Source organism: Phodopus roborovskii, unplaced genomic scaffold (genome assembly GCF_943737965.1).
Source record: "Phodopus roborovskii unplaced genomic scaffold, PHOROB, whole genome shotgun sequence".
NCBI lineage: Eukaryota > Metazoa > Chordata > Mammalia > Rodentia > Cricetidae > Phodopus > Phodopus roborovskii.
The window spans coordinates 1,079,178-1,089,365 of NW_026125665.1; the positions used below are offsets into that span (position 1 = coordinate 1,079,178).

A 10,188-nucleotide genomic window follows, 5' to 3' on the forward strand; every position below is an offset into this window, starting at 1 on the left:
GCCGCAGAATGCTGCCTGGAAATCTGGGACTGTGAGGCAAACACATCTATATGGGACTGGGTCTGAGATGGGCTGTGTCCATTCATTCGTCCAAGCTGAGCCCAAAGGTGGTCTTGGACGAGGGAGCACAGGCAGGGGCAGGTTGTGGGGTGAGGGGAGCACTCTGTAGAGCACTCCTGGACTCAAGTTTTGATGTGTTCCCACCCCAGGGCAGAGCTATCACTTTATTTTTGCTAATGAGCACAGGCAGGCCCTTAGGGACTTGTCCAACAGGTGTGTAGAGGGCCAGATCATGGCCTCACCTCATCACTCAGGGAGACTAGGGGCATGAGACACCCTCCTGGATGGCACCTCTCTTCCCAACAAGGAAGTAGATTGTGTGGGTGGGACCAGGCAGAACTGGTGCCTGCCTGAGCAGCTTCAGAGCTCTGGGCAAACCCACAGCCTGGAGCAGAGGAACTCAAGAGAGGGGCTACTCTTGGGTCTGGGGTTCCCAGAATGGGGTAGACACTGAGTTGCAGCGCTATGCTCTCTGATCCTGGACAAGGTCTTAACCTCTCTGGTATTGAGGGTTGGAACAGAGGAAAGGGAGCATTGAGTCTAGTGTTTGGTAATCAAAATGATAGGTGCCTACAGCGTAACCCCAGGCAGGCCAGAGTCTGTGGCTCACGATGGGGCGAGAATCCCAGTCCCCAAAGACACTCAGCCAACAGGTATAATGTTTCATATTCGCAATAAACGTACCGTACAAAACCCACTGCCCATCAGTACTAGGCAGGTGTAGGGTCCAAGGGCAGTGACACCCAGGGTCCTTGTCCCAAAGGAGAGGAGACTGCACAGTCAGGAGAACAGCACAGGGCCTGGGCATGGCCAGGCAGTGGCTGGAGTTCTAGTTCTGCCTTCTGAGGGGTGAGGTGGGGGACTCAGCAGCTGCGGGGTAACCCCCTGTGGCTGGTTTCACTTCAACCTTTAGAGGGGAAGTTGGGGTCCACGGGGCGGGTCCCGCCCGGCCCCTAGTGTCCAGGCTGAGTTCCTGGAAACAGCCCAGCAGAGTTCCTTCCTGCCCTAGCCCCCGGAGCTATGGCTTAGAAATCCTCGGGGTGCCCAGACGAAGGCTCCCCCGCAGCCTCTGTAAACATGGCAGGCACAGTCGGGAGGGACAGGGGTGTGGATGAGGCAGGGGCTTTCAGCGGGCCGCGGGTGGGCCAGGCCCAGGGGCGCGCACAGGGTGCGCGAGGGTGACTGTGAGCGCATCATTGTGCTGCACGAGCGAGGCATGCTGGTAGTGCAGCACCAGCTCCTTCAGTGATGCGTACAGGTTGTAGGGCTCCGCGAAGCCAAAGCCTGTGGCTGTGCGGTAGATGACACAGTGCTTGGTGTCGCCATCAACCCTGCAGGCCGAGACAATAGCTCAGAAGGGAGGCCGTGCCTGCCCCCCATTCCCACCTGGCCACACCCTCTCCTGGCTGGCTAGGTAGGGCCCAGCACACAGTGGATGGTCAATGCAAGCTCCATGAATGCCCCACCAGACCCCAACCAGGAACTTACACCACAGAGCATGCATAACAGCCTCGCTGGCTGCTCTCTCGGATGAGGAAGGTCCCATCCCGTTTGCCACTCAGCATCTCCTCTGCCTGTGTGCGATTGATCTTGCCCACGTACCACGTGCGCTCCTCGTGGTGGGGGAGGGTGTCTTCATCCTCCATCAGTGAATACTGGCTGTGGGGTGAAGCAGGGAAGGGGCCCTGGTCACTCATCCACCAGTGCTACTGCCTGGCAAGCTCCTATGCATCCTCCACTCCGCAATGCAAATGCCCCTCTCCCCTTTATGAAGTCCTCCTTGCCCCTTGCTGGGTGCCACTCACTCCTCAGTCTCGTTCTTGATTCCCAGCCACTCATTGATCTTCCTCTGTCGGGCACCTTTCTGGGTGAGCCACCTGACAGGGGAAAGGTAGGTGAGCATGTTGAGGAGAAACTAAGGTGGAATAGAGTGCAGTGTCTCTGGCTGCTGTAGGAGGCATCAGAACCCGTGGCTTTCCCAGCACCAGAGGACAGCACAGCAAGGATGTGTGCGGGCGCCCCCTGGTGTGCAGAAAGCGGGAGCGCAAATTCACTCACACGAGGTACTGGTCACGGATCTTGCGCAGCTGCATGAGGTCTGGCTTGAGGCTGTTCATGCGCTTGTCGATCTCCCGGTTGTCGGAGGCCTGCGCCCGCAGGTCCTGTTCCAGCTTTGTGCGGCTCTCATGGATCTCAGCGATTCGCGACTTGAGACGCTCAGAGTTCAGCAAGATCCTGAGGAGAGGAGCCTAGTAAACTCCTACACTCCCTCCAAAGCCCATTTCTACTTACCACCACCAACCTCCTTCAAGGAGTGGGCACAGGAGCCTACACACCTCTGCATCTCCTTCTCGTTGCCCTCTCGCCGGAAGCGCTCCAAATACTCCTTGCTACACTTTTCCTGCGTCTGGCCCTGTTCTTCGAAAATCTTGATGGTCTCATTGAAGGCCTCTATAGCTGTGCGCTTCATCTGAAGCTCCTGGGGATGGAGTCATCTCAGTAACTCCCAGAACTCCCTTAAAGGCCCTCATTGATAGGTAGTGAAGGGTGATTTTGCTCCAACTGTCTCCTTCATGGGGAACAACATTCTCCTAGCGCTGGCTACCTGCACTAGCCTTCAAAACTCCACTCTCCAAACCCATCCTTCATTCATGTTCTTTTCTGGGAACTCTGAGCACCACTGCAAGGGAATGGTGTCTTAGCACTGAGTACACATGGGGAACTATCCTGGCTTCCCTCTCCGCAGCTCAGTTCCCACATGTGCAGAGCCCAGGTACCTGGGAGGTCCGTGTGTATTCCTCATACAGCTGGTCATACTCGCGGCTCTTGTCCTGGTACTGCTGGTGGTAGACCTTGAGCTGGGCACCCACAGCCTCGACACTGTCCTCCTTCACCACCTGGTCCTGGGATCCAGGACACAACATCACTGTTTTTGCTCCAAAACCCAGGCCCAGCCCATCACTTGTGCTGCCCCCACAGCAGAAGGCACCTGCTGGTACTTGGACACAGGGTAGAGCAGGCGCGTGTCCAGCTTGGCATTATATTGGGCCAGAGACTCATGGCGGTAGTGGGAGATGAGTTCTACCACGGAGCAGAAGGTGAGGGGCTCTGAGAAGCCATAGTGGCCATCCCGGTGGAAGACTTTGATCAGCTTGTTGTTCCCGCCTTTCCTGCAGGTGGGGGTGGAGTCAACATCATGGGTGGTCCCAAATCCCTGGTCCCCCACTGCCTGGGCACTGGCCCCACCTGAGGGTGAGTGTGTACTCTCCTTGGATCTTGCTGGATGCATCTCGGACCAAGAACGTGCCATCAGGCGTGTCTCGAAGTCTCTCATTCACCTCTTCCCTGAGGGACACCAACATAGAGTCACTGACCCGGCCTGTCCACCCTGCACATGCACACACAGCCCACCTTCCACCGCAGCAAAACTACCTGGAGATGTCCCCCCAGTACCACTCTGCATCCTGAAGTGAAGGCAGGCTCCCTCCATTGGCCAGAGCTGTGGGAGTTGGCTTTGCCTTAGAGGGTTTGGGTGGCAGTGCTGAGGGACAGGAAAACAGGTATGTAGTATGCACTAAGTGCACACTGCATCTGCAGAAAACACGCAAGCACTAAGCACTAGCTGAATAGGAGGAACTGCCCACCCGCAGGAGCCTAGGTTAGGACTGAGAGGGCTGTCACCTGGGGGGGCGACGTCCTGCTCATCCACCAGTTCCTGCAGTAGCCTCTCCAACAGCAGCACTGGGAAGTCAGGCCCAGGCTCACTCCTACGGCGAAGTGGGGGCGTCAAGGCCTGGGAGTGACAGCTGCGCCATGTGCTCCGTCCCACGTGTATGCACAAACTTGGGAGGGCAGGTGCAGAGGGTGGCAGTTGGCAGTGTGGGAGACAGGTGTGAGGAGCACTGCAGCAATGCGCCATTGTGCTCACCGTGAGAAAAACACGAGGAAGCAGCGTCTCAGCTGAAGGCACAGGCTTGACTTGATGCCCTGCTTGTAGCCCACACTCTAGCCCCCAGATGCTAGAGCCTGGGTCCCCACTTCCTCCCCACTCAGCAGGGTTCCACCCCAGAGAAAGTCCTGCCCATGTAAAGAACTGTTCCCCTTTGTCAGGGCAAACCCACCTACACGAAAGCCCCAACCCCCTCTGGCTCAACCCCTGCCTTCTGTCCCCACAAAGGAGCTTTCCCTGCTCCCCACCCAGCTAGAGCCACACCTACACCTACGTATGCGCCTTTGGCCACACCCCACAAAGTCCCTTGCTGACAAGGGTCCAGTCCACTCACCCATCGGTGTCACCCACTGTCGGAGGTGTGCGCAGTAGGAGTGGCCCGAAGGCACTGGCTAGTGAGTGGACAGCTGTTGCCTGCACAGGTGCTCTGCGGGCCACACGGCCCAGGTGCTGCAGCAGGAACCGCAGTGTGAGCGCCTGGTGCAATGGCAGCATTGGGGGTTCCAGCACTGGCCCCACGGGCCCTGTAGCCTCTGCAGGCAGAGAACCAGCCAGAGCTGGTCAGCCAGGCCAGGGACTACCCACCTACTCATCACCTGCTTCCCTGGCCCATGCCCCCTGGCTTTACCCCGAAGTGCTCGGTGAGCCTCAGCTGCAGCCTCAGGAGTCAGCACGGCTGCAGGCAATGCCAGCAGAAATCCTTTAACAGCATCATACAAGGTGGTGCGATCCCACTGCTCCACATCACTCAGGGACCAGTCTGCAGGCGAGGGCAAAGCATTACAGTCCAACCTGAGCATGTGCCCACTCTTCCCATCACCAGAGGAAAGCAAGCAGAAACCCTGACCTGTCCGAGGTGTAGGCAGTTCCGACCTACTGTAGCATTCACTGTCCAGCCCTGGGGGAAGGGGACTCATGAGATCGACCAAACAAGTCCCATGGGCCCCAGGCCACCTCCCCACTGGGCTTCACCCCTTCCCACAGCATCCAGGCTCATCTCTTCCCATGCATAGACCAGGATGGCCCTGAGTAGGAAACAGAATGCTACCACAGTCAGTCTGGACCTCACCTGCTTGCTCAATGGCCTCTACCAGCTTCACCAGAATGGGCGGAGCAGGGTCAGGTGGGGAGAACTGCTCTGCTAAGTCTGCCAATACGAGGCCTGGAAGGATGGGACAGGACATGAGCCCCCATCCCCTTTAAACTTGCTGGACTCAGTGTGGGTGGCTGCAGATGGTGGAGGCCCAGCTTGTGAACCTGGGGCCACAAGGAGGGCTGAATTAGTGGGAAATGACTTCTCAAGTTACCATGAGGAACAGGAACAGTAGGTGAAACACCACCCCCACCCCCCAGCATTCAGGTGTCAAAGGCAGAGTGGCCAGTTCCAAGCTAGCCTGAGCTACACAGAACCTTTCTCCAAAAACAAAAAGGTGGTGATAAAGACGGTTTCTGTACGAGCTGGGAAGCAGAGGTCAGCCTTTTCCACCACTTTAAATGCCTCTAGAAACTTCTATGGTTGGATCCGCGTGGTTTTTCAGTGATTCTGTGAGAGCTACTGAAACTCTACTGTGGCCCACTATGCAACCCTGAGTGCAGGGCATACTAACCCTCCCTGGGTTTAAACTTCAAGGGAAATAGCCAGAAGGTAGTTATCTTTTTTGTTTTAGGCTTTATTTCTAAGACAGGGTCTCAATATATAGACCAGGTTGGCCTGGAACTCATGAAGGAGAAACTGCCTCCTAGAATGTTGGGTATAAAGGCCTGGGCCACCATATCTGACTCTTTTTCTCATGTTTTGAAGGAGGATCCTACTAGGTAGACCACATGGATCTCAAACCCACAACAATTCTCTGGGTCTCCCCAGTGCTGAGATGGCAGACACCCCATACCTGGCTTCCTATCCTCCCCCACCCCAACCAAGCTGGGCCTCCCAGGAGCACCTGGTCCCCAAAGGGCCTTTTGTGTACAGGTGTCCCGCCTCGGCAAGGATCTGCATGCTCCTACCATCTGGGTTGGCTCTGGCCCTCGGCAAGGATGCCCTGGCACAAAGCAGAGACAAGCCAGGGCCTGTGGGGCCTCTCTGAGTGGAGCTGGCCCAGCTGTATGGAAAATGGAAAGAACAACAATCCCCCAAACGGGTAGTGAGAGGAGGTGGGCAGCACCCTCCCCACAGGGGAGGAGGGGCGCAGGAGCTCAGGACCCTAGTGCAAAATGGGGAGGCACACCACAGGTAAGGGCCTCACCCCCTTTGAGAGATGCAGGGTGTGCTGAGGGAGCTGGCTGAGCACTTCCAGGTGGTTCTTCAGGGCCTAAAGGTGTGACCTTTGCTGGTAGGGAAACTGAGGCTGCAGAGAGCTCATCTCAGCCCTGAAGGGTTTGAGGGTAAGGCAGGGCATGTGAGGTGGCTGGACCCTGGCCAGCCTGGGGAGGGAAGCGGCTGTTACTGGGGCAGCCACAGGCTCTGGCTGCGAGCCCGGATGGGCTGGGGCCCTGCAGCTCTCAGGGCCAGGCCTGGGCTCTGGGGACGCCAGATGCTGCGTGGCCTGAGCCAACCTCCCAGGCCGCAGCTGCGCTGCAGATCCACCCTAAGCAAGGGGTTCCGGCCATGCACTGTTTGCACTGGACACAAGTAGCCCCAGAACTCTCTGTGATCCTCTTGCCTCAGCCTCCCCAGTGCTGGGATTACTGGCACATGCCACCACATCTGGTTGCCAGTGTCTTCAACAGGCCTGTGGGGTCTTTGCTTCCCACTGTGCTGTATACCATGACCACACTTCTCACCTTCTCTGGGATTATGGCTGTTTTTAAAGCTGAGTAAAAAGCAAGGTGAGGGATTCCCACAGAGAACACTGTCTGTGGCATGAAGGAGGCCTCTGTGTCCTACAGAGCACAAGCTCAGTCCCCTCAAGTTCCCTTCTTCACTCCATGCTGGCTATGTCATGAGCCTTCCTCAGGGCCTTTGCACTGGCTGTGCACACTGCCCGAGAGAGGTCCTCCACCCTCAGCAACTCACCATACTTGTCACCAGAGTGACACATCCTCACTTCCTGAACAACAAAGAGCCTGACCATACAGCCTTCCCACCAATTCACTGCAGAGAAAAGACCTGAAGGTCTGAAGGGACAGGCTCCTTTTCTAAGGTGTCTGCTCACCTGACTCAGAGGGCCCATCCAAGGGCCTGGCGGGCAATGGACGGGGGCCTCGTGGGCGAGGTCCTGGTCGAGCCAGAGCCACAGGCCCTAGGAACTCCACATATGTTCCAGGGAAGTCTCCTCGCTGCCGGGTGCGCTCATTGAAGCCGGGCATCCAGCCCACGTTGTGTGGACAGCGCTCCCCTCCATCCGCAACACCCAGTGCCTGCAGGGCCACCCGGCTGACCACCAGTAGGTCTCCAGGCAGTAGCTCCAGGTCCTCAGGCCTCTCCCGGCGGAATGGGTACACAGCCCTGTACTGGAAACCCTCAGCGCCCGCCATGGCTGGGCCTGGTAGGGTCTAGACAGTCACGTGGCTCCCGGGGGCTCCTGAGGCCCCATGAGATGGAGCAGCCTGTGTGGTAGACTTGCAGAAGTCACAGGCGACCTCAGGGGCCGCTCATGCCTAGCTGGCCATCACTAAAAGCTACTTGTCACAGAGTCACCTGTTCGAGGATGTCCCTGGTATTTTCTCAATTCACTCAGCTTGTGTACCCCATCAGATGGCCAGGCTGGGGCAGGTAGATCACTCTGTCACAAGATGGGACGTGGGTGTCCAAACTTGCTGGTTGTTCAGAGTGTGCCGGACACCAGATGAGGAAACCCAGACTACAGGCTGCTACCATGCTCTGCCAGGGACACCAGCCTAGAGGACATGGACAAGGCAGAGTGAGCCCTGCCAGAATTTCCCAGCGACCTTGGGGCTGGTCCCTGTTCCACCACTTCCCCCATCTGTAGAGAGCACACTAACATGCTTCCTTCATGCTTACTGGGAGATGAGTGCTTCTCTGTCCCCACGAGGGATGGGGATATAGATTTAGTGCCCTCTGGAAGACCCCACGGATCAGAGGGTTCAATCGCAGATGCACCCAAGCTCAAGATCAAGGTAAGAACAAACACTGAGTCTACATGGTTACACTCAGGACAGGAATGGTGCCCTAGGGGCCAACACAGCAATTTGGGGGACCCCCAAGGAGGGGTTGAGCCAGCTGAAGAGTGGACATGACCTAGCAAGAGCAGAGGCCTGGGTGAGCATCCACAGAAGCAGAAGCCTCAGTTCCTTGTAGGGGAGGGATAGCAGGGTGCTGGGGTGTCCCAGCTTGCCTTAATCTGGGGCCTTCTGGTGATGAGAGAGAGAGAGAAGGAGGGAGGGGAGGTGACAAGAAGGAACCATGGCACTGTATTGCTACAGTAGGATGGGGACAGGAGCTGGACACCAACAACCATAGCAGGACACAGGTGGTGACACTCCCCAGCTGTCCTAGCTTGGGTCCCCCTTCCAGGCTACAGTTCTCCTGGGGGACTGAGGGTGACAGGTCCTTGTATGGGGACAAGGCAGTACATGTACAAACAGCCTGGTCCTTGCAAAGGCCTGCCGGTGGAAGTCTCCTACCTAGGACACACAGTGGCTTTCAGTATAATGCCATCCAACAGGCGCCTATTGTGCCTAAGGGAGGGTCTGGGCTTCATCCCCAAATCTTGGGGACCAGGGGCAGGTGTCCTAGCGAGATTCAGGGCTTAATGGCCCCGGGTACCCGGCGTGACTCATTGTGGCCTGCATGCTATAGATAAGGAAACTGAGGGTCGGAGAGGACTCTCCTATGGGAGCCTCTCGTCCGCCCCCGCGCCGAGCACGTCTGCACACGATGGGGGGGGTGGTGTGCTGCGGAACCCCAAATGCAAAAGATTGAGCCCAGGGTGCACGCAGTCTACGTGCTCACGCACAAATGTGGCTAGACCCTCGTGCACCCCGAAGCCCCCCCCCCGGGACGCCGGAAGTGGCCGGACCCTGGGTCGTGCCCCGAAGCTCCCCGCCCCGGTGCGGGTGGGGACCTCCCGGACTAGGAGATACAGTCTCCACTCCGCAGGCTGCACCGCTCCACATTCGGCTTTGAACCCGGATCCGCGCGCCCCTCAAGCTCCTCGGATCCTCACCGCCGCCATCGACTCACCCAGTCGCCGCCGCCGTCGCCACCACCACAGCCGCCGCTGCCGCCGTCGCCGCAGCCGCGGGATCCCTGCGTCAGCCGTCGCTGCGGAGGTTCCAAGTCGCCAGGCCCGCCCCCAGGCGGAAATAGCCGAGCGCGTTCGGGCCAGGAGCGCGCCCTTCCCCCACCCCATACCGAGGTGGAGCCCGAGGACCGAAGTACAAGGGTATGCTTCCGGAAACAGCCGAACGTACTCCCGCGGGAATGGTCGGCTGCCGTTAGCCACGAGACAGCCGAGAGTGACCGGAAATAGCCGAGAGCAGCCGAGTCGGGAGAGAGCTGAAGATGCAGCTGGGCAAGTCAGGCGGTACGGAAAACACTCGAAAGCAACAAGGGTCGGAAACGCATTCGCTCCGAAACAGGACTCAGGACTCGGAAGATCAAAACAAACGTGTCCGAGAAGAGCCAGCCGCCCTCCAGTAGGGAGAGCGAGCGCTCGCTCGGAAGCTGGAGTGCCGGACTCAGCTGGACTGAGACACCTGAGCCATTCCGAAGAGACTAACGTGCTACAGCGGGTCTGTTTTTTACGAAGTTGTGAACTTGTAACATCGCGGAGCATGTCTGGAAAGAACTAAACGGTCTCAAATACAGGTCTTGGAGTTGGCACTCGGGGGCCGCCGACAGCTTCCGAAAATTGCCGAAGCTCGTCCGGTAACCGGACGAGTTAGAGGGCCGCAAGTTCCGTAGCGAGGCCGACAACAGGCGAAGGCGTTCCCACGGCAACCATCGGCATCCGGTTTTTGAAGCGTCTCTGTCCACGCGCGCGAGAGAGGCTGACCGAAGCAAGCCCGGAAGCACGATTGTTTCCGGAACTAGCGACAGGTGCTGGCAGTTGGCTTGGCTAAGCGATTATTAGCAGGAGCACCGGAAGTAGCCAAACTTGTTCGGCTCATTTCAGAAAGAGTACTTACTTATTTTCTAGCGCAGCGCAAAGACTTGAGGTTGCACCGAGAGCTCAGTGCTTAAATTAAGGTTGCTCGCTGCTCTTGCAGAGGACCTG

General features: G+C 57.8%; 1 protein-coding gene across 1 annotated transcript; it reads right to left on the minus strand.

Moving 5' to 3' along the window:
- Positions 1 to 707: 707 nt before the first annotated feature.
- Positions 708 to 7,844, minus strand: Pik3r2 (phosphoinositide-3-kinase regulatory subunit 2). The gene is made up of 15 exons (XM_051178121.1): positions 7,162 to 7,844; positions 5,079 to 5,171; positions 4,857 to 4,907; positions 4,638 to 4,769; positions 4,344 to 4,542; positions 3,742 to 3,827; positions 3,493 to 3,601; positions 3,307 to 3,405; positions 3,050 to 3,230; positions 2,838 to 2,963; positions 2,397 to 2,539; positions 2,119 to 2,295; positions 1,866 to 1,937; positions 1,549 to 1,719; positions 708 to 1,391 (listed from the first exon to the last, which is right to left on the minus strand). Exons 1-15 carry the CDS (start codon positions 7,481 to 7,483, stop codon positions 1,187 to 1,189), a joined length of 2,166 nt encoding a protein of 721 aa, XP_051034078.1. The 5' UTR covers positions 7,484 to 7,844; the 3' UTR covers positions 708 to 1,186.
- Between the last annotated feature and the right edge of the window lie 2,344 nt (positions 7,845 to 10,188).

What these genes read in the sequence shown, in the direction of transcription:
- Pik3r2 (XM_051178121.1), bottom strand. Translation starts at nt 7,483, where the DNA reads ATGGCGGGCGCTGAGGGTTTCCAGTACAGGGCTGTGTACCCATTCCGC. An exon ending in ACTGCCTACACCTCGGACAG is followed by an intron (nt 4,770 to 4,856) that starts GTCAGGGTTTCT and finishes CCTCGCCTGCAG; the next exon opens with ACTGGTCCCTGAGTGATGTG. An exon ending in AACGAGAAGGAGATGCAGAG is followed by an intron (nt 2,296 to 2,396) that starts GTGTGTAGGCTC and finishes TCCTCTCCTCAG; the next exon opens with GATCTTGCTGAACTCTGAGC.